General features: G+C 37.4%; 3 protein-coding genes across 7 annotated transcripts in view; 1 reads left to right on the forward strand and 2 right to left on the reverse strand.

The window, feature by feature from the left end:
- Positions 1 to 7,966, reverse strand: part of LOC126372156 (UNC93-like protein) — a 46,719-nt gene extending 38,753 nt beyond the window's left edge. Inside the window, exon 1 of the mRNA XM_050017787.1 lies at positions 7,756 to 7,966. The gene's annotated coding sequence lies outside the window, so the exon portion shown is untranslated. The remainder of the gene's footprint in view (positions 1 to 7,755) is intronic.
- LOC126372148 (UNC93-like protein) overlaps positions 1 to 14,235 on the forward strand; it is a 30,897-nt gene extending 16,662 nt beyond the window's left edge. Inside the window, exons 5-11 of the mRNA XM_050017764.1 lie at positions 5,635 to 5,783; positions 6,444 to 6,562; positions 8,887 to 9,046; positions 9,498 to 9,638; positions 10,215 to 10,341; positions 11,083 to 11,203; positions 11,892 to 14,235. Coding sequence (XP_049873721.1) covers positions 5,635 to 5,783; positions 6,444 to 6,562; positions 8,887 to 9,046; positions 9,498 to 9,638; positions 10,215 to 10,341; positions 11,083 to 11,203; positions 11,892 to 12,036 — 962 coding nt within the window. The 3' untranslated portion in view covers positions 12,037 to 14,235. The remainder of the gene's footprint in view (positions 1 to 5,634; positions 5,784 to 6,443; positions 6,563 to 8,886; positions 9,047 to 9,497; positions 9,639 to 10,214; positions 10,342 to 11,082; positions 11,204 to 11,891) is intronic.
- The window catches only part of LOC126372159 (polyhomeotic-like protein 3), a 476,807-nt gene continuing 461,998 nt past the window's right edge, over positions 12,610 to 27,418 (reverse strand). For all 5 annotated transcript variants that reach the window (XM_050017795.1, XM_050017794.1, XM_050017796.1 and 2 more), the window contains one exon: positions 12,610 to 16,629. In XM_050017795.1, coding sequence (XP_049873752.1) covers positions 16,378 to 16,629 — 252 coding nt within the window. In that variant the 3' untranslated portion in view covers positions 12,610 to 16,377. The remainder of the gene's footprint in view (positions 16,630 to 27,418) is intronic.

Below are 27,418 nucleotides of genomic sequence, written 5' to 3' on the forward strand. Positions count from 1 at the left end.
TCCATTCGTTCCGTGAGGTCTGTGACCCTATGGTCTTTGTATCTAGTCGTGACAATAACTAATAGTGTCTCTTAAATTATTATAATGAGAACATATACATTGATATGTTTAATTAGGGCTGGCAGAGGAAGACCTGGAAGGACGTACGGTAATATGCAAAATTCCAATAAGTTTCTTGCAAAGTAATAAATTAACTGGTTGCATTTAAGGTCTTAAATGCCAGCCTTAACCAGGAGGTCTCCTGGTTAATGTCATTTCTGTAATAGACCAAAAACACTTACAAAAACATAAATATTATAATCATGTTGTCATAATTATAATATTTATTATATTCGTCTGTATATATTATGTCCTGAATTTATGTTTTGTGCAATAAAGAATTATTGATTGTGACTCTCATGGCGAGTTAAGTCCCTCCGGTCAAAAAGGCGCTCCCCTTAATTTGAACTTCCTCCGATCTCGACTGTAGTCGGAGGCTTGTCAGCATCGAGAATGAAAGTGCCACTTCATTCATGATTCACTCGACCTTGATGCAGGCTGACTGGCCAATTATACAGCCACGGCCAATGTCACTGGTTAGACAACAATTGTCTTGGCCACACCACAGAAATACATTTTGTCGGGTTATTTTCCGTTATGTTTTTTTTTTGGGAAGAAGTTGATATCTTGTGAGTTGTCTGGCTATGTCCACCAGACAACTCACACTCTTAACTACAAGCTACCAGAAGATAACTGTCAATCTATGTAATATGTATGGTTATACGTTAACAATTTACCTTTTTTGAGACATGACTTATTGCTGATTTGCTGCAAATGATATTAACTACTTGGCCAGATAAATTTGGAGCGCTAAAGCCTCTCAGACGGTACAAAATTTAAAACAACAGGTCTGAGGGCGTGGCGTCGTTTGAGAAGATTATATTTGTAAGAATTAATCGACCCTAGTGGGCCGATAGCGATATACCTTACCGCTTATATGACTTACCGCCCATATAGACCAAGCTTATTAGTAATAGTTACTACATACGAGTAAGTCTAAGCGTTCGAGAGTACAAAATAAACAGTTGAACGCAATTCATGATTTTATCTATTTGCACGACTAGCTGCGAAAAAATACATTTAGGTAAGTACTTAGTTACTTATGGATATTTCGAGCAAAAAAAAACTATTTGGAATTCTAATGCAAATATACGAATAATTTTCAATACTTATACGTTACGCGTGGATGCGGGTTTATTAATGGTATACCGCAACTTTTAACACCTAGAATTTTTAAACCTACTTAGTATTAACTATCTTAGTATTCTTTGCACGCAGGAGTATCTGATGAGCGCTGCAGATAGCGCCATACTTGTTGCCAAGTTTTGGGTCTATACTATTTAGTTTGCCATCAACACGATAAGAAGAGATTAACTCAATATCATCAATTTAAGAGCCACGCTCTTGTCGGTATAGCATTCTCTATTCTTGTCTATCAAGAGCCAATTTTTTGATTTCCTTTCAAGACATGACGTTCGCCTTCTCATTTGTTCCGTGGAATTCTCTGCCGTCTTCTGTATTTCCGAATACATATAACCCGGGTGCTTTCAAGGCCAGAGTGAACACGCACTTTCTAGGCGAGCTCGCTCCATCTTAGGCCGCGTCAATGCCTCCGGGCAAGTCTGGGACCAAGAGCAAACCCATCAAAGGCAAAAAAAAGCTCTTCTTGGTCTTCCCTTTCGCTTTCTTAACCCTTCCTTTCCCTTTTCCGTTTTCTTTCTTTCTTTAGTAGTTGACTATATTTAAGAGTAAGTACATGGAGAAAAACCTATGAAACCATAGATTTAGATTTAATTGCGAAAAAATTCAAAATCGAAGCATGTAACAAACTAAACCGGATTTTATCACACGTGCTTTGCATATCAAATCACATCCTTTTTAACTTTTTGCAGAACATTGTTTTCTGGTTCAACGAGACAAAATCCTTTGGCTTAACATCCTAGAACTTACTTATGTTAAATAATATAGTTCGTGACGGATTGATAATTATTCAATGTAGTACAATGCATTAGTAATAGTGTTTTTATTGAATACGTGGTCAGTCGTATACATGGGTGGTTTGTCCTTGACATTGATATCTTTACGATAAGTAGTTACTATGTCACAGTGATTGTTTGCTAAGAATAAACGGTGACTTGTATTTGTACATTGTTTTAAGTTTACGCGGTTTATATCATAATTAAAACACATAATAACGGGTTCTTACCGCGTTTAAAGCAAGCAGGGATATGAGACTCCCGATATTTCGACACTGTTGCAAGTGCCATGTTGACGGGATGATGTCATCCCGTGAACCCGTTATTATGTTTTTGACTTGTATTGGTATTCAATATTAGCTTTTCATTCTGTCTAGCCGTTGGTCCCGGTTACTACTTACTGATGTAAGTGAGTAATCGTCACGTGAGCCATGTCAGGGGCCTTTGGCGAGTTAAGAATAACCCAGACACCAGGGCTGATGAGGCTGGTATTCCACCTCACAACTCACATTATAAGTAGAAGAAGATTCTGTCTGAACTGGGTTCCATATCTGGGTTCCTTGTCTAAATAAGTAACAACATAACACTAACTCACGACTATAGCAAAAACTTACAAGATCAATGCTCTGTTCTTCATAATTCTTGAAAACCACTGAAGAAGAAAGTAACAATTTTATAAAAAAAGCGAAATCCCGTGGTCTTCTTATCGTGTGGAATGTAAGGTGGAATACCAGCCTTATCGACCCTGATGTCAGGGTTATAATTGAGCTGCCAAAGGCCCCTGACATGGCTCATATAACGATTAGTTACATACAGCAGTAAATAGTAACTACCGGGACCAACGGCTTAACGTGGCTTCCGAAGCACAGATCATCTTACTTTCTGCCATTCAGGTCATCAGCCTGTAATGTTCTAGCCAAACTAGGGATCACAAAGTGATTTTTGTGATATGTCCCAACCGCGATTCGAACCCGGGGCCTCCGGACCGTGAGTCCAACGCTAACCTAACCCGTGGTTATAGCCATAGACAGGAAGTAGATTACATGAAACAGAGGCTGGTAGTTTTTGCGTAATGCTTGGCACTGAAACGCTACTAATCATTGTTTTTTTGTCTGCCATTTTTGTTCCGGTCACAATACGAGTCATGACAAAAAAACTGGATTGATTTTGACTGTGATAGGAAATACCTATTTTTGAACATGTTTTATTTAGGTAGGTGTTTATATTTATAATGTCGGACTTTGCAGGCTAAGTTCCCCAAAAACAATATAAATGGCGTTGTATAAATCTCAATGGGGGCCATAATTAAAACACATAATAACGGGTTCTTACCGCGTTTAAAGTGGCCATACGTCTGGAAGTCCGAAGATAAAAAGGGGATGGTGGAATAAGCTCGTGTAGATCGCGGGCACACTGTTTATTTCCTAAGTATTCGTTTGTTAACTTTTTGGTCTGATTAGTTGAGACAATACAAGGAATCTTGTTCCATTATGGTGTATGTATTGCAAATTATTATTGCAAAATAAACGTTAGATAAAGTATAATTAGTTGCATGATAATTATGTAGCGTGTTTTATTTACGACATGCAGTATTATACATATTACAATGTAAATACTGTAGGTTTAAATATATTTTTTAAATGAATGAGCCGTGGTAGCCCTGTTGGTAGAACGCTTGCCTTTCAGTTTGAGGTCGCAGGTTCGAATCCAGCTCAAGCCTAAACCAGTAATTGTCAAATTTGTTTTCAAATTCATATTTGGATCATAAATGATTATCACGTGCTCAGCGGTGAAGGAAAACGTCCTGAGGAAACCCACATTCTCGAGAAATGCATTTTCGGAGGTAGATACCTCCTAACCTGTATTGGGCTGGTTTTCCCTTCGCGGGTTGGAAGGCCAGACAGGCAGTCGCTTCTGTAAAAAACCTATCAAGTCTTCAGATTAGGTAAACGGACCCTGTGAGAAACGGGATAACGCTAGGGAGATAATAAATGTTGTAGATAAAAGAACACAGCCACAGTTAACAGCCTCCGTGGTCTAGTGGTTAGAGCGTTAGGCTCACGATCTGGAGGTCCGGGTTCGATTCCCGACGGGGACATTGTCGAAATCACTTTGTGAGACTGTCCTTTGTTTGGTAACGACTTTTCAGGCTTGAATCACCTGATTGTCCGAAAAAGTAAGATGATTCCGTGCTTCGAAGGGCACGTTAAGCCGTTGGTCCCGGCTATTAGCCGTAAAAAACACCTCCACCAACCCGCAGTGGAGCAGCGTGGTGGAGTATGCTCCATACCCCCTCCGGTTGATTGAGGGGAGGCCTGTGCCCAGCAGTGGGACGTATATAGGCAGTTTATGATAAAAGAACTAGTGCTTGGATATGTATGTAATGTTGTTTCTTTTTCTAATAACAAAATGCCTCCATTCTCTTAGTAACTATGTCACATAATATGATCGATCACCTAGACCGCACCTGCGTCATGTATTGGTTGATAAGCGGTAGTACATTTTTTTCGTGATTTCCAAGTTATGCGCCCGGTTAATGGCAATATGGCCCCCTATTACATCAAAATTAAACAAAGCTGGTGAGCAGTGGTTGTATATACTATACATCATTGTCTACCCCTTCGGGGATACAGGCGTGATGCTCTGTTCTTCGTATTCATTGAACATTATGCAGATTATGCAACGAACAAGTTATAATAGTAATTAATATGTAATACTCATTTGACTTGTAAATTGTATAAAAACAAATTATGAAATCCTTTTTTGCAGTTATGAGTTCATTAGTCATAATAATATTATTTGAAATGTGATTCATTAGCACAAAAACTTGATATGTATTGCAAAAAAGTTAGAGGCATAAAAACTTATAATTCTATGTTGCTAAGTACCCAATGGACAGACCATACCAAACAATATAAAGTACTTAATTGACGTCTTATATTTTTATGTGACTTATGATCGCATGAACACCTGCCGGGTCTGCATGACAACCGCGCCGCGCGCGGCGCGATTTATATTGAGCGCTTCGACCAATAGTCGTTTGACGTTCATCTACGTAGATAGCATTCGTATCGTTTATTGGTCCAAGCGCCCGATATGATTCGCGCCGGGCGCGGCGCGGTTGTCATGCAGATCCGATCATAAGTCACATTAAAATATAAAAGTTTCTCATTCGAATGTAAAACTGTCTCTGTCAACTTTTCACGCCTCAAGTTGTTTCTTATTATCCCCTGGTCTGTTGGGCTGACGGTGCCTGCAAAAATCTCCCTTTCTGTGGTTTTTAATTTTTGTATGAATTGAATGTCTCGGTTTTTCCAAAACTAATTGTAAATTAAATCGCCATCGAGCTCTACATACCATTCTTTTGTACCATTCAATTAACGAGTTAATGTTATAACCTTTAAAACGGTAATTATTATGAACAATAATCGGAACTAATAATTATTAGTTCCGATTATTGTTCATAATAATTACCGTTTTAAAGGTTATAACATTAACTCGTTATTTTATACATCTTAAGTTTCATATAAATTTATTTGTGCCTATCCCAACGCGAAACAGGTTTGATCTGGTATATATATGTAATTTTATATATCAACACTACACTGCTCTTCAACAGTACTGTCATCCACTCTGGGTGACATCCCGTCTCTGATGAATGAGACCCTGACTCCATCAGCCTCTGCTTTGGTCAGCAACCTCACGAAACCTGTCGTCGATCTTGGGGCCTTCTGCGGAGTCAACTTCTGCAGTTGGAACTCTTCTCAAGTAAGTACGTTTTTACAAATACTTCGAGTCATATTGATTTTACAAATAAGTGAGAGGCAAGCGTTCTACTAACTGGACTACTATGGCTTCTACCATTTCAACTTAAAATACGCTGACAGAATACTAGTAGCCGAACATTCACAAAATATACGGTCACAAAATATGGGCTATTGGGTTACATCCAGGATCCCTAAGTCAACCAACGGAACCGCGATTTGTTGGTCTGAATAGGAAAAACTCTGTTCTGTCACATCGGAATAGAACAGAAATTATACTTTACGACACTACTCGACAACACTAGAGCAGAAGTTACTATTAGTTACTACTTGACGTCAAGATGGCGGGATCACAGTTTAACGTGTATATCTTTTGTTTGAGAAAGGTACTAGATTTTTTAGGATTTTTAGATTTTTTAGGATTTTTTGGTACTAAATAGTACTGGATGGGTACTATATCTAACAATATAAAATTTCAACATTAAGCAATTGGTCCCGCCCTTTTGACGCTAATTAGTTACTGGAAGACGGGATGCGTAGTACAGGGTGTTAAAAATGTAGATGCCCCGAACATGACATTCGCATTAATCAAATTTAATTAGATTAATTTATAGTTTAAATTCGAATTAAATTATAGATTAATTTAATTGTTAATGTGCTCCAGGAAAACGCGAATCTAGAGCCACCTTCTCAACTGAAGATCCAAGTGATCGCCGGCGTCTACCTCGCGTGTATGGCGTCTGCATGTGTCCTAGTTGCTGTTGGAGTAGATTCCCTTACCAGGTCAGTTTGGTTCATGCATTTATTAGTGTCAAGTTGATCCGGATCTAACCGGATGAGATGTATTTGTTTTTTGTGTCTGTCTACATATAATATTGAGTGCGTTACTGAGGCGGAGTAATAAGGAATAAAAGATGAGGAGTAAAAGATCGGGAAGAACCAGATGTTCTATTCCTACATCCTAGCAGAGAATATCATTATTTCCCTGCTTACCTAACCTGAAGATTTGATAGGTCTAGTTTTATACACAAGCGACCACCTGTCTGACATTCCGTACGTGAATCAATTATAATCCAAACGTGAATTTGAAATTAAATTCCAAAATATTTGTTTGGAAATATCAAACATTATAATAATACGTATTCGTATCAGCGCTCTTTATACGGAACAATATTTTTTTTGCTATTGTACACATAACTGCCTATATACGTCCCACTGCTGGGCACAGGCCTCCCCTCAATCAACCGGAGGGGGGTTTGCTATTGTACAACATATTATAATTTGCTATTAAAGTACTTACTAACATTTATTTGCGGCGACTAGACTTCAAGACGTTATGCAAAACTGCCATAAATATATCACTTCACGTAAGAATTTATGTCGATTTAATAGAACCAATAAATAAACTAATTGTAGTAGTTATGGGGAAGTGTTATTGATGTGCATATTACATTATTGTTGCTAGACCTCGTAGCGTTTATTCCATTATTATATTAGCTTTATTTGCAAGGTCAGACATGTGCTTGATTTCTTTTAATATGTACGTAAGTTTATTATAATAGGGTAGTTTCCAACTAGTCTAATCTGTTATTTTACTAATCAATTAATGACAATGGAATTTGTATGAAAAAGCAACCTGTGACGTCATAGAAAAACGTGACAGAATGTCGCTTTTATTATTACATTTTTCTTTTTTTTAATTCATAAAAAACTTAAATAGAAAAAGTCTTTATTTAGTAAACAGAATTTCATATTTTATCTTTGACCTAGGAAACTGCCCAATTGTTTACTTATTTTGGGAATATTTTGTAGGTATAAAACTGTTTGCTTAACTATACGTATTCTAACCAAAAATCTCCCTAGCAAAATTTAAAAAAGATTTACGAAATAGCTTACATTAATGTTTAATTATAGTCTTTATTATAACATATATGTCTTTCTAAACTTTTGGGAATTAAAAATCGAAAATGACTCACTGGAATATCAACGTTACGACGCCAGTTCTTCTTCTTTTCGGGGCATCTCAGGTTCAAATACAACTGCATTTTCAGTTTTAATCCAGTACAACGCGCCACTGTACGAGAAAACCTCCACATTTGATAGTACATACAGAATGAATCGAGGTACTTGATTGGGCTCTTTCGTATTTTACATTCGAGTCCCTATAAATACCGACGAGGCAACGTCCGTCACCTTCCGCGTTCCGTTTGCGACTGAATAATTGACAGACTCTAACCCCCACTCCCGCTCACGTCGTCAACGTTGATGCGCTACAACTTCACTGCAATCGTCCATCCACCTTTTTCCACTCATGACTTTTTTCATGAAAGTCTTAATTATTTTTAAAAGTCGATTAAAACATTATATTTTTGGTCAATGTCCTGCAGGCGTTTTAATTATGCATGCAAAAATATTTTAGTGGCTTTCCAGATTTGCTCGAAAAATACAAAGAACATATTTTCTTTTATTTTGTAGTTAAATTAGTATATATAACGGGCGTGAGTGTATATTTCTATGGATATAGGTGTTATAGCATGAGATTCCAGTCGTGCAGTAATTACCTTGATCTTTATTGATCGCAATAAATTATCGATATAAAAACGAATGTTATAGTTATATTCACCACTTTGTTGCAGTATATGGTGTTACAGATAAAATACCGGATTTTTAATTACATTAACTATTGAAATATGTATATTGTTTCATTGCATATAATATGTAAGTGTAATTAATTACTGCAGTAACCAGGCTGTTATGTTTTTCGAGTAACTAGAATTCTCGTAATAAACATTAAGTTAGGAATTTTATTCTCAGTTGCTCAAATACATTTTATTACGGTATATCATAAATATTATACTGTTTAAAATGTTTAGTATTTTATGCTTTTGAAAAGTATCGTAATTGGAAATATACAAAAATGCTTTGAGGTTGGTTCGACTGACCCTGAAGATATTCTGACTCTGGACTTTAGCTTGTTTTTTTCAATACATACATAATGTAACAATAGATAACTAATAGTGAATTTTGAGTGATTTTTATGACATTCTATTTGTATTTTAACGTACAACATGTGTATACTTATAACAATGTATACATTAATTCAATAGGTACGCAAGTGAGCGCAAGTCAACCGGGCAAGGCAAGTCCGGGGTTCGACTCCTGGCGGTGACACTGCGGCAGTTGCGTCACAAGTACCAGCTCTTGTTACTGCCTGTCATTGGGTACATTGGTGCTGAACAGGCGTTTATGGCCGCTGATTTCACTCAGGTAAAATTTCAGACCATAATTGTTGCACTTACTAATACAAAGGCTGAATTTATGTAATATGTTAGTTTCGCTTGGACTTATTACATCATTTTCTACTTCAGTGAATAAAATAGGGGGTTAGAATAGGGATTATCAATAAATCTACTTATTATTAAATATCAGTAACAAGTAGTAGAGAGAGAGGAGAGAGGTGGAGGGGAGAGGAGTGGGGGGTAGGGAGTAAGTAGTAGTAGTAGTGTAGTGTGTCACGATCGAAGCAAATGGAATTCTATAGTCTCTGCTTACCCCAGTGGGAAATGGGCGTGAGTTTATGTATGTATATATGTATCAGTAACAAATATGACAGCTATACATTGCCTATGAAAAATGAATTTTCAGTTTGTTAGGCGCAGTAGCCACAGATAAAAAGCAATTGTGCCTAATGTACATTGTGCTATAACTTTTTTGGCAGGCGTTTGTTGGCTGCGCGTATGGAATAAGCAACATCGGTTTCGTGATGATTTGCTTCGGAGTGTTCAACGCCCTTGCTGCCCCAATTGCTGGTTCAATTGTCAAGCTGACAGGAAGATATCCCGTCATGATCACAGCTCTGGTGAGTAAGATTTAGAAATACTAAATTTAAAACAGGTTTCCATATTTTATAGCTGTGTAGTAAGTGACTGATATCCTCCCTCCGAGGAGCTCGGTGGCGCAGCGGTAAACGCGCTCGGTCTGCGATTGTTGAAGTTAAGCAACTTTCGCAAAGGCTGGTCATAGGATGGGTGACCACAACAATAAAAAGTTTTCATCTTGAGCTCCTCCGTGCTTCGGAAGGCACGTTAAGCCGTTGGTCCCGGCTGCATTAGCAGTCGTTAATAACCATCAATTCGCACTGGGCCTGCGTGATGGTTTAAGGCCCGATGTCCCTGTCCATCCATAGGGAAGGCCCGTGCTCAGCAGTGGGGACGTTAATGGGCTGATGATGATGATGATGATGATCCTCCCTAATTTCATTGTAGGTATTAGAACACCATGTATACGGTTGACATCGGGTGTCTTGTTAGTTGCGCAACCAATAAGACATGTCATCATCATCATAGTTTTGATCGTTTTGTTGGTGGCATGTCCGTGTTTTGGTTAATAATGCAGCCAATTTGAGATAGGTAAAATGTTTTTTCCCTGTTTTCAGCTGCTGAACCTGTGTTTGCTGACTGCTCTGCTACTCTGGAGACCCAATCCCGAGCAGTGGCTTATATTCTACACGCTAGCGGCTATATGGGGAATCGCAGATGCTGTATGGCTTGTTCAAGTTAATGGTCAGTGGTTTTCTGGGATAAAAATATTGATTTTCTAAACTGCGATTCTCAATAAAGCAGTTTGGATGAATCTACCCTACAAAGCTTGTAGAAACTGCTACCATTGATGCATAATATATTTTATTTTCGACTTATTAATTATCATTATTTTTTATTTCTGTTGCTCTACTTACATGAAAATAAAGTTTAGTGTAACTTGTTATATTTACATCCACCTAAATAAAGATTCTATCTATCTATCTACCTATCTATTTTTTCACGAGAAGTTTGCAGTAACATTGTTATTTAGATGATCAAATCAAGTATCTACATTTTATTGCACATAACCTAACGTGGATACAGTACTCGTATAATTGGGCAGCCTTATTGTAAAACAATTGAAATGTTTTGTTTTCACAAACACAGATGGCTGGACCATTAAAGACGGCGATACGGCTCACCACCTATCACTTTAGTCTACTTGGGTACTTATTTCACTTTACGATGGATGTACCTCCAACTGCCCCAAGTGAGCTTACGTTATGTTGATTTTGATGAATAATAATAATAATTTTGTTTATTGCACCAGCCCGTGCTCCAATGCATAATCTTCTCTCACCCTAAGATTGCCTGGTAGAAATTGCTGTTTAGCAATAAGGCCGCCTATTGTGCTTATGTTTTTATTCGTATGTTTATGTCCTTTGTATATGTTGTTGTGCAATAAAGTATTATTGATTGATTGAATCTTTGTTTCTACCACAGCTCTCTCCGGTATCCTCTTTCCTGGTGACGAGGAAGCGGCGTACTCCAACTTCAGGTTGTGGGAAGCCACCGGCAGTGTTCTGTCATATGCTTCCGCGCCTTATCTTTGTGTCAGAACGAGGTTTGTAAAACAATTAATTTGAAACTTTTTAATTTTATCTGATTCAAAAATAAGTTTGCGCTTTACAAAAATCTTACTGGTGACGCTAAGCTGCTAAGCGTCCTAAGATTAATGGAAAAAAGATAGGTTTGCTTACTAAGATTTTTTTTAGATAATCAATGGGCAGGAAATTGTTTTAGTATACCGAATTAATTTTATCGATACGACGAAATGAGAACAAAACTATAATCGAACAAAAATCAACATTAAAATAAAAACGTGTTGGTACATAAAAGCACTTAAAGTTGTTGTCATTATACCACAAAAAGAGTAATTATCTTTATTTAGCGACAATAAGTTTTATCTCCATAAAAAGCGTATTTTACAATGCGATCGCAGAGACGAGAAAGAATGCACCTGTCTTCAGTAATGCGATAAAGCGTTCTCGTATTTTTTGTTCTACCTACTAAGGTACCTACCAGAAACTGTATCTGGTATTGACTCTTTGCGCATTGAGCTTTTAGGTTGTTTTGAAGTTTTGGAATTTCCGGGTTCTTGTGTTAACCGGACATTCCTGGAAAATCCGGGAATTGAAATATAAAAAAAATAAATAAGAAAACTTAATAGTAAGGCAATATCCATTTGTAATTATACAATACGTTGTATTGTGCAAAATAAAAGTTATTAATCGATTCATTCCTTGTTCCAGGCTATACATTCTTCTAGGTCTTCTGATCCTCGGGTTCTCAGGGTACACCATTATAGAGGTGATGGAGTACAAAGTGAAGCAGGCACACCACCGGGAGAGGACCTTCCAACTGGTGAAGAAGAAAGCTGATGACGATCAGGACTAGTAAGTTTGGTTCTAGTTTAGTTTACTAGTGAAGAATCTTGCCTATTTTTTATTAATCATTTGTCAGGTAAGATGAGGTAGTATTGAGAATCGTATTGTAATATGGATGAGTAGTAGTTCGTTAAAAGAAGTTATTTTTGTAGTGGATGAATTTGTCTTATGTACCTAACTACTAGTAGGATTTTTTACTTGTTTATTACATTTAACGAATGAATTTCTTTTTTGGTTGAATGTGGAGGAAGCAAAAGAAGTGTGTCAGGATCAAAGCAAATTAAATGGAATTCAATGGTCTCTACTTAACCCGGTGGGAAATAGGCGTGAGTTTATGTATGTATGTATGTTATTATATTTAATGAATGCTATTTTATTTTTTTTAAATATAAACTTTAATATCTGCTATTTTTTAGTTCATCACTAATCAATGTAACATTTTTAATAAATATTATATATTTCTTAACTTTTTGTATAGATTTTTTAATTATACATTGTCAAGAACGTGTAAATATTAGTATACTTTCTCTTAAGAATTAAAATATGTAATAAATAATAGGAAAAAAATAATAAAATGATGGTCTTGTTTCAAATAAATCGTCGCTTTTATTCTTTCCACATAAATATTTAAGTTGGATCGAACTTAGTAGTAAGCTATTCATTCTAAGTACAATGTTCATACGGAATTAACTAAGTGACTATGACCTTGTTATACACAATTATACACTAAATATAACAATTACTTCAAGTCTTGTTCGGACAAGTCGAATATGGGATACTTTGACATCGAATCAAGTATATTTTATTGTTTGATTTTGGTAGATTATGACATGAATTTTGAAATGCGTGATCCTTCACACATCTTTTTTTTGCCCTTATCCTATAGAACAACAGGATACTCCTTATCATTATTGTTGAAGGCCTGTTCCAAGTAGTAATAATTCACAACCTCAGAGCAAATGATCGATTGTGAGACTGTCCTTTGTTTAGTAAGGAGTTTTCAGGCTTGAATCACCTGATTGTCCGAAAAAGTAATATAATTCCGTGCTTCGGAGGGCACGTTAAGCCGTTGGATCCGGCTATAAGCCGTAAAAACACCTCCACCAACCTGCAGTAGAGCAGCGTGGTGGAGTATGCTCCATACCCCCTCCGGTTGATTGAAGGGAGGCCTGTGCCCAGCAGTGGGACGTATATACGCTGTTTATGTATGTATGTATGCACTATAATAGTTGCACTGTTATAGTAATAGTATAGTGGTATTAATATATTAGCCATTCGGCTATAATCATCGTTATTACTTCAGCGTTCATGTGTAAATCATTTTTAGTAACTTAATAGTAAGTAATTTACAGTATGACAAAGTGTCGAAGATGTTTACTAGATACCGATTTGTTACTTATGAAATTAGAATCTTGTGTCATACTATAGGTTACCTCTATTAATAGTCTGTAAGATGAATGATATTAAATGGTATATATACTTTATATATTACGTGGCGTAAAGCTTAACACGCTCTTTCAGTATTTTTAAGGTATTTGTTCTTTTTAAATATTGACTTAGTATATACTTAATTATTCTGTTTTTCATTTCGACTTGTCCCAAAACTAACGGATATCAAATACACAAACAATTGACACACAATATAACTATAGACATTTTACACGGTTTGTAAGTCACTGGTCCATCGTACATATTATTCCTTAGCTATAAAAGAGACTGCCTTTTTAAATACACAACATGTAAAATATATAATACAGATTTGAAAATGTAACTTATTTTTAAACTTTTAAGTTATTACAGGGGTTGTTATGGTATTTCATGTTACGCTGGCCTGCCCATGTTTAACGGATTACGTATCAATTTTTTTTTAAGAACATAAAGTGGTACTTTTATTCTTCACTTGTGTGGGTTATGAGGTCAATGAGCGGCCTCATTAACCCAGGTTGGTGCCAGGGTTTCTGTTAAACCGCTCAAAGCTACTGATATGGTGAGCCATAACGTAACGACTACATACTTACTTGGTTACATTATCTTCCCTGTATAAAATCTGGGAAAATATTTCCTGTTCTTGTAAGAAACATATACGTACCATACGTCCAGAAAATTCTATCAATGTCAGCATTTATGTGTTCTATAGTATTAATAGGTCAATGGATGACGCTTAAAAATAAAATCACCTAACAAATTCGTAATAAAATTATAAACTATACATTAAGTATTATTATTGTTTTATTATCGTCCGATTTAAAGCGTAGAACCGTAATACTTTTTCGAAAAATATTATATTTTATTTTTTTATTTATATTTCACTAAATATTTGTAAAGGAAGACGTGGTAAGGCACGTGAAGCATCAGTTAAATAATCATTTATGTAGCACCTTCATTTTGTATTACAGCTATACTGATAAACCTGAGGATTGTATAGTTATGGATTTATTTACCTTTAATACCTAAAAACCATGAGTTATTACTATTGAGAAACTGTTTGCATCCTCTATGTATATATGTATATATATGTATATATCAACAAATATGTATATATATATTATACATTTTTAATTTGCTATAAGGTTGAGTTAGCAGCCAACTGGCAGTTGTTTGGATGCATAGTCCTTATCTTGACGAGAAGAGGGCTATAAAAGTACTGAGTTTTGTAGTACAAAAAACTAGCAATAATAAATAGTTCCCAAGTATTAAAAGGTATTTCAACCCACAAATATCTAGCCATACTTTGCTGCCTACAGATATGTCATAACGTCTATTTTGGCAATTAAGGAGATAACACAGGTAAAACCACTGTATGCTATCTAAAATTGACATAACAAGGAATAGGGGTCTTATTTACATTGTATATTATGCTGTTTGTATAATAAAACATTTATTTTACACAAATATTCCATAAAACTAATTATTTTACTCTATACTTTACTGTAGTTGGTATATGAGCTTTATTCAGGTGTGGTACATATAAATGCTATGTATATAAGTGACATTATACATCTATATAACTATGTATATACTGTATATACAAGTTTTAAACTTTGTGACCCTGTATGCTTTATGTATACACGTAGCCTCAAAATATTACGTATTTCTTTTTACATACCGGCTTCCTTTATTTACAAACAATTTTTTTACCACCGAATAAATTCCCTCAGGGTCTTTAGCACCGAAATTATATATTTTTGTCTAAAATTTTTACTATACACTTTGAAAAACGCTTCTGAAATCGTATTTTTATTATATCTACTTTATACAAAGAAATACTTTATTCGTGTTCATTCCTGTATAGAAACGTCAAATATGAGAGACAAGCTCTGTTTTCAAGCGTGGTTTTTGCAATATTGAACATTATGTTTATTGTATATAAGCTCTACTCGACACAATACTAGACGGTTTGAAGAAATATACATCCCTTCCAATTTATACCTATGAACGAACGTGATTGTGTATAGCGCATTGAAACCACGATCACGTCACTAAAGATTTATTTAAAAAAAAAAAAACATTTCACGGCAAGGTTTCATTTGTCTGGATTTAAAATTAATAACGAAAAAATAACCAAATGCAAAATAGTACGCGTTGATGTCTTTTATATAACAAAAATACGTTTTTGGGAACTTTAATATAAGTTAATATGGATTAAAATATCTAGTTAATTTAAAAAATATATCTACAAAATTGATTAAAATCTGCGTTTTGATAAAATATGTACCGATATATTCCATCTTCACTATTAATTAAAAATCTTCAGTAACATGATCGGGGTCACTTGGAAACTACTAAATATTAACTCTTATAACATTTGGACGGCAATGACATAATATTTACATCAAAAAAAGAAACTTAAAAAAATTACTATGAAATACCCTAAAGTGTCTTACGTAATAACTAAATGCAAAATCTATTAGACAGGAAGACGAACTGGACATTGACTAAGTAGTAAGAAAACAACTAGAATTATTATGAACATTATAAGACTTTCACGAACTCAGTTATAATTATAGGAAGATACGCAATATCACCTTCATTGCTTTCTGCTTTGATTAATTAGTACACGAATAGTTCCGCGTTACAGAGAATACGAAGTTTTACAAGTTGGTAAGTTTTAGTATTATTAAAATATTCTAGACTTTTCACGTTGAATAACGCCACTGATCGTCCGCCATAGACGTAATAGTCATATATGGAAAATACTCGACAAAAATCCAGTAGGACCACTATTAAATATAATGTTATTTCATACTGTAAAAGTCTTCGTACCATCATTATTCTCTGTACCGCTGAGCTATTGAAAAGCAGAAACAAAACACAATCGGATTTAAAAGTAAAATGGGGGTAATAGTTCGTTCTAACTGGGGCTGGTGGTGTTACTACGAGGCTCTGATTTGAGGGCGCTACCGTTGATGCGGGGCGCTATGTTGTTGTTCTGGGGCGCTACTAGGGGCGCCGCGGCCTGGCAATGGGCGCAAGGCTCTAACCGCCTGGAAAGTACCGCCTTGAGCTTCAGGGCTGGCCCAAGCTTCATCTGCAGCATCCCTGTTAGGTGGTCCTCTGTCAACAGAGGAAGGCCGGCTCCGTCGATTCTTTGTTCGCGGAAATTCTGCAAAAGAAGAAAGGTGACTGTTAATATTGTTTATTCGTATATTCATTAGGGTTCTTAAAAAGCTAGACTTATGATTATCACATACTCAGCAGTGAAGGAAAACAACGTGAGGAAACTCACATTCCCGAGAAATACGTTTCGGATGTATGTGATCTAACCTGTATGGGCTGGTCTTTTCTTTGTGGGTTGGAAGGTGAATTAGGTAGTAAGTAGCTTCTGTAAAAAAGCCAGACCTGTCAAAATTTTGTATTATGTAAGTGGACCTTGTGAAAACCGGGATAACCTCTGGGAGATAATGCTAAGTGTTTATTTGAAGTTTAAATTGTCGTTATTAACCGTTTAATACCAATTATAAAAAAATATAGGCCGTGTCATTAATATAATTGAGATCAACAATTTTGTAACATTTAGTAGACCTAAATATTTCTTCTCTAAAGGTACTCTTTACACATGTCTTTGCTTTTATATAAAACTATTTTCAGCATGACAATTTAAAAAACACATATAAGTACGCAAGTAAAGTGTACATTGTATGTACCAGGAATGCAGTAATTAAGTGAGGTGCGTAGTGGCAGTGTGGGAAGGTTGAAGTTCTAAAAGTTGAGCGGTCAGATAGCAGTCCGGTCGAATGCACCTGTCGCGGAGTCATGCGCTCGCGCAGGACGAGTAGTCTTGATACTTTGGATTTTTTACATTAAATGTGAACCGGGCGATTTTGTGATATTGGTGTCTGTCTGTTTAGTACGAATTTTTCTCTTTGCGAAAATATATTATTATATTTTTTCTCAGGGGTCCTCACATCGATAGGAGTTAGTGTCACAGACAAGCGCCATCTAGCGAAAACGGGATGTAACTTTTTTTATCATAAAACAAAAGAAAAACAATAGAAACAAAATGGAGTAGCAAGAACGACGCCGTTTTATTTTCCCGCTCCTTATATTCATTTATACAACACAAATATATCCATATTATTTACGTATTTCTTCAGTTAGGTTAGGTTAGAAAAATAAGCTAGAAACATCCCTCTGTTGGGCACAGGTCTCCCTTCAACCAAATATATGGGGTAAGCGGTTCACTAAACTAAAACCTATTCACTTTGACTCCAATATTATTTAGGATTCTATCCTCTTGATTTCAAGTACATAGTGTTCAGGAAATACTGATTGCCTATTGAAGTCTTTAGCTGTTTATTACAAACTCAAAAAATTACAGGGTTGACTGACCTTAGAGGTTAACGGTTGTTGAGAAATCTTCGTATAGACCATACTATTGTTCAGTCTCTCTTGGTAAAAAAGAAAGGTTTAGTGACAGCGCACTTGTCCGGTCAAAAAAGCTGATAAAAACCCGTGTTTCTCATCGAAGAGTTTTTTTTTTGACGTGACTTATTGTAGATTTGCCGCAGATTGCATAAACTACTTGGCCGGACAAATGGGGAGCGCTGAAGGCTCTCACCCGGTACAACGCGCGAACCTCGGCTCAGGGCGTCGTCTGAGAGGAAGAATATTTGAAATAATTAGCGATAAGCGCTGATTGAGGAAAATCGTCGACAACGCCGGCGGGGTCGGTATCGGGGTCCTGAAGTGTTTGGTGTCGCGAGGGGATTGGCTGCCTCTGGCTAGAGTAATCGGGTCGTAACAAGTAAAGTAGTTATCAGTAAGTACAGTGTTGCAAGTTTTACAAATAAGAAAGATTTTGGTTTTCTATTTCGATTGATACCTTTTTGATGTAACGGTTTTATATTTTGACCACCATTTATATTTCAGGCAGTTTTTTATTCCAATTTAGTAAATTGACATTGCTTTGTTTATAATAATATTCATAATATTTTTTTTTTATATTTTTTTTTATTTCTTTTTTTTATTTTTTTTTTATTTTTTTTTAATATATTTATTTTTTTGTGGAGCAGCGTGGTGGAGTATGCTCCATACCCCCTCCGGTTGATTGAGGGGAGGCCTGTGCCCAGCAGTGGGACGTATATAGGCAGTTTATGTTATGTTATTTATTTCAAGCGTATATGCCCGTAGTGTACCTGACCTAACCTAAGAATAAATATTTTTAAAATACCGGTGCCAGTTCTGATGTCACTGGATTTGCCTCAAATTGCATTCACTACTTGAGAGGGCAGAACATTTTTACTTTAAAAACTGTGGAATATAACCACTGTTTACAAATGATCTTTAAAAAGATTTGCTTTCAAGGATGAGAAGAAAGCTCGGTGAGGTGTGGGTACCAGTTCATCTTGCGATGGATGTATCTCTGACTGTCCCATTGGAATTAGCCGTTTTCTTCTTATAACGTGTGGGTTGTGAGATGGATTACCGACCGCATCAACCTTGGTATCAGGGTTATTATGGAACCCCATGACATGGCTCATGTATCGTCATGAATATAGTCATAAGTTTATGTTATGTTGTGTCTGTTCAATAGGACCTGTAGATAGGCGCTTTCGACCTAAAGTCACCTCGTTTGATTATGCTATAGGTAGGTATGACAAAATAGAGTATCAAAACGATTCGCGTGGCTGGTCAGGTCGCGGCGACCAGCGTCCGGCGACCTGTCATCTCGGCGAGAACGTTGACAAAAAGTGCGCCGCCTACGTGACGTCCTGGCCTGACTCTGTGGATGCTTGGTGGCCCAGTAGTAGCGATATAGCGGAGCTATTTGTCCTATCGAATATTAAATTCTACGACATTTATAATATAATCATCATTATGGGCCACAAGATCATGACAGATGTTAGTAACAGTGGCTGTGTAACTGCCACGTTTTACTGCACGATCTCATGTGACTTAAGTCTATAGCATCATGGTATCTTTTGCAGCATTTCTCACGTGAGTCGGGGGGAGGAACAGTGTGAAAGCGAAGCCTTTTGTGCTTCAATTTACGACGAATTACGACATATTCTTAACAATTCGATTACTCATTGCGATGATAGTCATGAATACAACCTACACACACACACACGTCATATTCTTTATAATTTGCCCGATTGCGGTGATAGTCGTGACCTTCGTGTGATGAAGGGATGTGTAATAGATATGGTATGTGTAGAACGATAATATACGGTGTCGTAAGACTTCAATGAAGTAAGATATTGTAGTACAATATCTTAATGCAATATCTAGCAGGGATTTCAAACAGCAGTTTCAGCAGTTATCGCAATAGGCGACCCATCTTCCCGGTACCAGCTCGCCGCTACCCGCTCGCCGCTACCCGCTCGCCGCTACCCGCTCGCAGCTACCACTCGCCCGCTCCCTCGTTCCCGCCGTCTCTCATCCGCGCTCCACGCCCGACCACTTTTTACCGCGCGACATTTGCCCGGAGTTCGATCCGTGTCATCGGACGTATTCCTTTTTTAAATTGCGCGCCGGCGGTGTTCGATTATTTTATTTTTTAATTTTATAAGGCTTCGAGAGGCGAGCGGTAAAAAGCAGCGGCGTATAAAAAGTCTATGAATAATTAAAGTGAGATAGCTACTGGCTCTGGCTAGATCATGGGAACCGAGTTATTTACCGGCGACAGGTCGACGGCGCCGGCTGCGTGAAGGACAGGTCAATTTGCGCTCGGTTTGCTCCTTTTGATATTGGAGCGGCTATCCGGCGTAGTTAAGTGCAAAATTTACTTTCATGCAAATGGGAGGAATAAAAATGGCGGCTTTCGTATCGAAAACTGGAACAAAGGGTCGGCGCGACCCGGTTAACCTTCGCCGGCGTGGTTTGGGGGCATGTTTAAGTTTAATGGGGGTTATGGCTGTGGATCGTTTCGGGACTAATAGCCGTGCCCTCGGGTGGAGTGACCCGCCGCGGCAAATGAAGCGGAGTGATATCCGAGAAAATTGTTTAATTGGAGGTCAAATTACGGGTTCGGGAAGGATTTCGGTGCGGTTCCCCTTATTTGGATCCTCAGACAAGACGTAAAAGAAAGACTTTGGTTTTATTTAGACACGATGGGAGAGACAACGAAGTATTATTTAAATGGTCCCACATTTTATTCGTTAAATGTTTTCTGATAAATAACTAATTTCGCTCACGTCTGTTAAAAGGTAGAAAACAACAGCTGTTTTATTTTGCCGTTTCGCGTGGACTGTGATCGGGTAGGTATTTTTTATGAATTAATTGAAAGACTAGTTAATTTACAATATGCGATATTGAACGGCCTCCGTGGTCTAGTGGTTAAAGCTTGTAAAGTTAGGCTTACGACCTTGAGGTCCGGGTTCGATTCCCGATGGGGACTATGTCGAAATCACTTTGTGAGACTGAACTTTGTTTGGTAAGGACTTTACAGCCTTGAATCACTTGATTGTCTGAAAAAAATAAGATGATTCCGTGCTTCGGAGGCACGTTAAGCCGTTGGTCTCGGCTATTAGCCGTAAAAACACCTCCACCAACCCGCAGTGGAGCAACGTGGTGGAGTATGCTCCATACCCCTCCAGTTGATTGAGAGGAGCCCGGTGCCCAGCAGTGGGATGTATATGCTGTTTATGCTTTTTTTATGTTTATGATATTGAATACCTAACCAATTACTTTTGTGATAGGCAATTAACGCTATTTTCCGAAAACAAGGGACAAGTCTCCTTAATAAAAGGTTGTAGAATGAAGTAATTTTCTTATAAATAATTGATTGTACTACAGGTTTTGTGCAGGTGCATTTCAGAGTTCCATTATATATATTAAACTTTTTATAAGTTCTTAAAAGACTGCTAACTTTTGAAATTAAGTGTTTTCTTTTCAATTATGATCTCAAAGAGTTGCTAATGAGGAAGTACTAGTAAGAGTAAGGGAAAAGAGGCAAATATTGAGAGGTATTGAGGACAGAAGAGGCAAGATGATTGGACACTTAATAAGACATGACGAATTTATTAAAAACATCATAGAAGGGAAGCTACAAGAAAAGAGAGGAAGGGGAAGACCAAGAAGAGCTTACATGGAACAGATTAAAGAGAAGTCGAACGTCGTGTCTTATAAGAAGATGAAGGAATTGGTCTTTGATAGACAAGAATGGAGAATGTTACATCGACAAGAGCGCGGCTCTTAAATTAGTGATGATCATCTGAAAATTGAGGTTTATAGACTTAAGAACTAGGTATATAGTCCGATATTGATTTCAAATCCGTAGTAATATAGACCAGGGGGGTCAAAAAGGCCACATTGAAACAATTCAAAAAGCAACTCATAAAGTCAAATTTTGTGGTTTAGAGCCTGGATTCGAACCCGTGATAATATGACGTGAGTCACGCGTTCTCCAAACAGGGGGGTTAGCTAAGTTGCAAACGTCAATGTGTAAAATGAGCTTTTTTTGAATGAAGTGTCCGGGGTATGACCTAAGTCTGTATCTGTCAGAAACGCCACCAATCTCTTCCATCATCAAGCTACCTGCTGTACAGGCAACTACGTTGAAACTAAACTAAGTAGCGTTTTCTAGGCAACTCGATTTGTTAGCTAGATGCAGCGCACCCCGAGCTACAAGGCTGTAACTTAAATACTGCGCGCGTTATATTTACTCGCTGTATAGTTAACAGGTTACAGATACTGTGTAGTGCCTTTGGCCATGAACCGATCTTTAAATTGCGGCAGGATACTGTGCCCATGGGTTGTTGAATGGGGAACTTCTTAAAATAAACACCGTTTTTTAAATATTTCCTATATTAATTAAATTTCAGTTTGTAAACTGGGTGGGAAGTTTCGTCTGTAGACTGCACCGAAAATTAGGGACACTTTTAATAGTGAATGCTCGGTATTCTGTATTACAATAGTATTACCTACTTATGACTAGGTAGTTTCTATCAGAGTTGTTTCATTAATAGCAATTGATGAAACACGGAGCTCAGAATTGTATGTCTAAACAGTTGAGTACCTACTTAGCACATCTAACTGCTGTTCTCATTCTACTAATAATTGTCACCGAGTATCAATATTTCCAACACATAAACAGTCAGGCACTTTCATCAAAATAATTGTCTTAAAACTCACAATCATGGCCACCGTACCCCGTAGCCACGGCAGCCGCATCCCGCGAACAGGTTGCAGGGGAGCAAAAAAGGTTAAAGTATGTTCCCTGGGGGTCCTTGTGGGGGACTGGGCCCACTGAGGGGGGCGAGGGGAGGAGGAGGGGGGCTAATGACAGGGGCGGCGCGGCGCTCGCGGCGGCTACTGCGCAAATTGATGCCTGAGCCCTCCAAGGAACCTTTGCTCCCGGCCAGTGATGCGCCCACACGATAAATTGTGACAGGGAGCACGCTTGCGAATTATAGCTCCTAGTTTATCGTAACAGCGATCCGCGTAGCGGTCCCTGAGCACTATTATTTTGTCATATTTCAGCAGCAGACGGTAATGAACGGGATCCGTTTTGAAGATGGAGCCTACTCTGTTATCACAAAAATGCCATGTTATTTAAGAAATAAATACATCGGAAAACTTGGTAACAGTATATTTTTATTATCTAAGATTTTGCTTGATAGATAAGGAATGACTATTCTATAGAACACTTAAATAAGTAATCACTTCGCTACTACCAAACCGTAATGCTTACTTAGCCACAACTTGCCTAGATTGAAATCAAAATGAAATACCTACTAAAATGATTATTGGTCGTAACATAGCGGCATTACGACAAACATTACCTAGCTAAAACAAACTACGCTGTAATAATGTAATGCGTACTTGGAACACGCAATTTTTATAATCACAGAGTATCGACATCGGGGCTCGGTGGAGAGATAACATCACTAAGGCCTGCATTACTCTATAAAGATTGCTATTATGTATAAAGCATGGAGAGATCTGAGGCGAGCTGACGGTGCACGGCTACGCTTCGTAATTATAATCTGTGGCCCATCGCCATTTCTCAAAGCTTCTTTTATTATTTTTAAAAAGAGATGGAGGTAAGGGGTCATGGGACTGGCCGATTTTGTTTTCTTTTCCTTTTTTGAATTTGTAGAGCGATAAAAATGTGGCGCGGTTAGTTTGAGTTTATCAATACTCGTTATTTAGGGTTGAGAGTTGTTGAATGCGAAATTGAAAATAGTTACAGCAAAAGTATAGGTAATACTGTTGTTTTAAGTAGGTGTGTCTTAAAGACGTTTTCATTATTTAAAAATACATGTCAGCAGTTTAAATGTTATTGATAAATATCTGTTATTTTAATAAGGAAAATACAATCGTAAAAACAAAAGCTAACTAAATCAAATGAGTCAGTTCTTAATATTTTGTCTTGTGAGCGAATACTGGTTACAGCCCTATTATTTTATCTGTGGCCAGTCGCCATTTGCTAGTTTTTTTTAAATAGCTTTTATAGGTAAGAGGTCAAGTAACTGGCCACTCGTTTTTTTCGAATGACTTATACCGGTAATGCACTTTGTTATACGTATTTCTATTTCGATTTAATTTTGAGTGCTTTCTAACTTTTACTTGGCTACTTAATAGGTACTTGTACATTAAATAAATTGAATAAACGCTTTACGGTCGAAAGTGAGCTAAATCGCACGGGACATTTAGCTGTGATTTACAACATTTCTAAAGTTAAATGTTGACATTTCGCTTTTAAGTGAAATTTTATAACTTTAATAAATTTTAATTTGAATAGCACGAAGTTTATTCATAGCAGAGAGTGATAAATGTGTTATGTATAATAAGCATAGATTTCAAATGTCCTTAAAGTTAAACAGAAATAAAGGTAGGTACTTAGGTATTTTACACTTTTCATATCTTACCTTTTTTATACGTATTATTTATGCAAAATTCGTACAACTTACTAAAGTGTTCCTACAGAATACAATGTGATTTAATCTCACCCATTATAGTTCCTATCAAAGATTACCTCATACACTTTGTTAGAAAGCTTTATCACCGATCGGCGCGCGAGCAAAAAGCTACTAAAGAAAACCTAACGCAGGTAGGAGTGGCAACTATTCACGTAGGCTAAACGAGACGCATCGATAGCAAGCTCTAATGTTAGAAAGGGACAGAAATAAAAGCGCGCGCAAGTGGGCGGGGCTTAGGCACCCGAGCGGAGGCGAGTGCTTCCGAACTCAAACGATCGGCCCGCCCAGTTGTAATCTTGGCACTGCGAAACTAGTTAACTTTGACCCTTGATTTCGTTGTGATTGTAGTAGTTTAGGGGTCATATAATAGTGGGCGAGTTAGACTAAATGCTAACAATGTTTGAGCAATGCAGTTACATTACAGGTAGGCTACATGTGCTGTTGTTGGCGTTTCAAGAATGTCTCGTTTCGATATCCCTTGTAGGGGGCAATTAGCTTGCGAGAGTAATAGCAACCTCTCTTGTAGATCGGTATCGGAGGCTAGTTGGGAAACGCATTGTGGTATGAAGATCGTGTTGATTTGAACCCGCAAGTAGTTCCAGCTTGTTTCATTTGCTGAATACGACGCCTGCGTTTGTTTTGGTGTTTCACTTCACTATTATTAGGAGTTACGGTAATTATCCCCCGGATAGACATGGAAAAGAGGAAGCAATTTCCAGATAAAGTACTTCTCCACCGACCCGTAGTGGAGCACCGTGATGGTATGCTCTATACCTACTCCATCCGATTGAGGGGACGCCTGTGCCCAGCTGTGGGGCGCATGTGGGCTGTTTATGTTATGTTTATATTTCACTTTACATAAAAAGGAGATCCCTTTACACCCGATATAACACGATCATGAGGGTTTGATTGCGGAAGACCAGCTAAGCTGGGATTTTTTAACCGTATTTTTCTGAAGGTCTTTACATATTAAGGAAATATATCACTAATATTATAAAAACCTAGCAAAGATTTTGATCCTTCGGTTGTAAAGGAGTATGTAATGTGAAGGTACTAAATATATTCATCACTAATTTAAGAGCCACGCTCTTGTCGCTGTAGCATTCTCCATGCTACTTTTTAGGGAAAAGTAGGGCCTTCCGCCCCGCAGTAGGTACTCTGTCTGACGCGTATGGGATGGCCATCCCTAAGTATATTATATCTAAGAAAATTGTATCTGAAATTCTAAAGATCTACTTTCACAAGGTGTAAACCCATTGATATAAGGTAAGGTTAATGTAGGTTAAATGTAAATGCGACGGCAACGGTTACAAGTAATTTATATACTCAGATAGGCTATATTTTAACTAGTTAAGTGATAACTTCAAGGAGAAAGTGAGTTTCAATAAACATCAATTGCTAGATTAGGGATAGAGGTGGGTATCTAGGGAAGATCTCTACATTTAGTTTTAATTACAGACTCTTAGCCAGGCTTTTCTAAACTGGAGGGTTAAAAAGGCCATATCGAAGCAATTTATGTAAAAAACAACATTGCAATTTGACGCATATAAAAATAACATAACATAGCAAATACTTTATTGCACAAACGGGAAAAAACAAACTACAAAAAAATAAAATAAAAAAAAGTTAAAGGTAAAGTTTGCTTAAATAAGTGCGCAAAACAAACAAATGTCAAATAGCAATATTGCTTTCTTAGACGAATTACAACATTATGGCCTTTTTAGCCTCTCTGGACTTAGAGCAAATTCACAACATAAGATGCGTTCAGCTGTTTAACTTCCTGGGGTCTTAGCCAAGATGCAAATTATGGACCCTCAAAAAAAGGACGGGACTCATACGGTCAGTCGGTTTTTACGACATTCCCAGGGGTGTTAGTAAAGTTGCAATAATGAGAATCAATAGTGACAGTGATAAAACTGTCATTTTGCCTTATGTCAATACATTTTATCTTTGGCACTGTCAATAATGATAGTTATTTCCAACTTGGCTAATCCGCCTGGGCATATCGTAAAAACCGAAAGACCGTTTGTGTCCTCTCAAACATATTGCATAATGATCGTATACTTTTTCTATCGTGCGTGTTGTGAGATGGATGACTATGAGGAACCTTAGCAACCCTGGACACCAGTCCGGGTTATTATTGAGCCGCTAAACCTCCCTTATATGGCTCATGTAACGACTACATAATTCATTATTATGTAGTAACCGGGACCAAAGGTTTAACGTGCCTTCCGAAGCACTAATCACCTTACTTTCGGACAATCAGGCGATCAGCCTATGTCGTGACTAAACTACGGTTCACAAAGTGATATGTGAATATGTCCCCAAAGGGATTCGAACCTGGCATCTTCGGATCGTGACCCTATGGTGGTATGGTCTATATACAGAAATAGACGAAGCGCAATGGGCTGATCACCTGTCACTATACGGTTTGTTCATCATCATCAGTACCTATTCATCATAGGACTTTGCATCAAATCTGGCTGCAAGTTGTCTTCTCTGCCTAACCCAATAGGGATTACTGGCGTGACTACATGTATTTCTATATAAATTACAAATGAGGTTATAGGAGTTACAAGTGAAATGGACTGGTAAGTCGAGCGGTCAGCCGCTGGTCAAACGAGGCTTCGCCTTATAAGGGCACGTACAAACTACGTGATTATGAATATGGTGGTGGTGTCAAAACGTTCACTTTATGAGCCTTTACAGACGTGTAGGCGAGCAAAAGTTACTCAAAATGACAGTGACTGTTCTATTGTTGTTGCTATATTAACGTGAATTGGACTGAGAATAACAACAATTTACAGTTGTTACACAAAGCATTTAAACGTTTCGGCACGCTATGAACGTTTTGACGATTATCCGGCTCATAAAGTTTTGTATTCTTGAATAATTACGTTAAAGAAGCAAATAGATGTACTTTACTGTCTCTTTCTGTCATTTATAACTACCCATATTGACGGACAGGGTACATAGAACCCTTGCTCAGGGATACGGGCGAAGACGAAGATGGGAGCCATCTGTACT

This window comes from Pectinophora gossypiella, chromosome 13 (genome assembly GCF_024362695.1).
Source record: "Pectinophora gossypiella chromosome 13, ilPecGoss1.1, whole genome shotgun sequence".
NCBI lineage: Eukaryota > Metazoa > Arthropoda > Insecta > Lepidoptera > Gelechiidae > Pectinophora > Pectinophora gossypiella.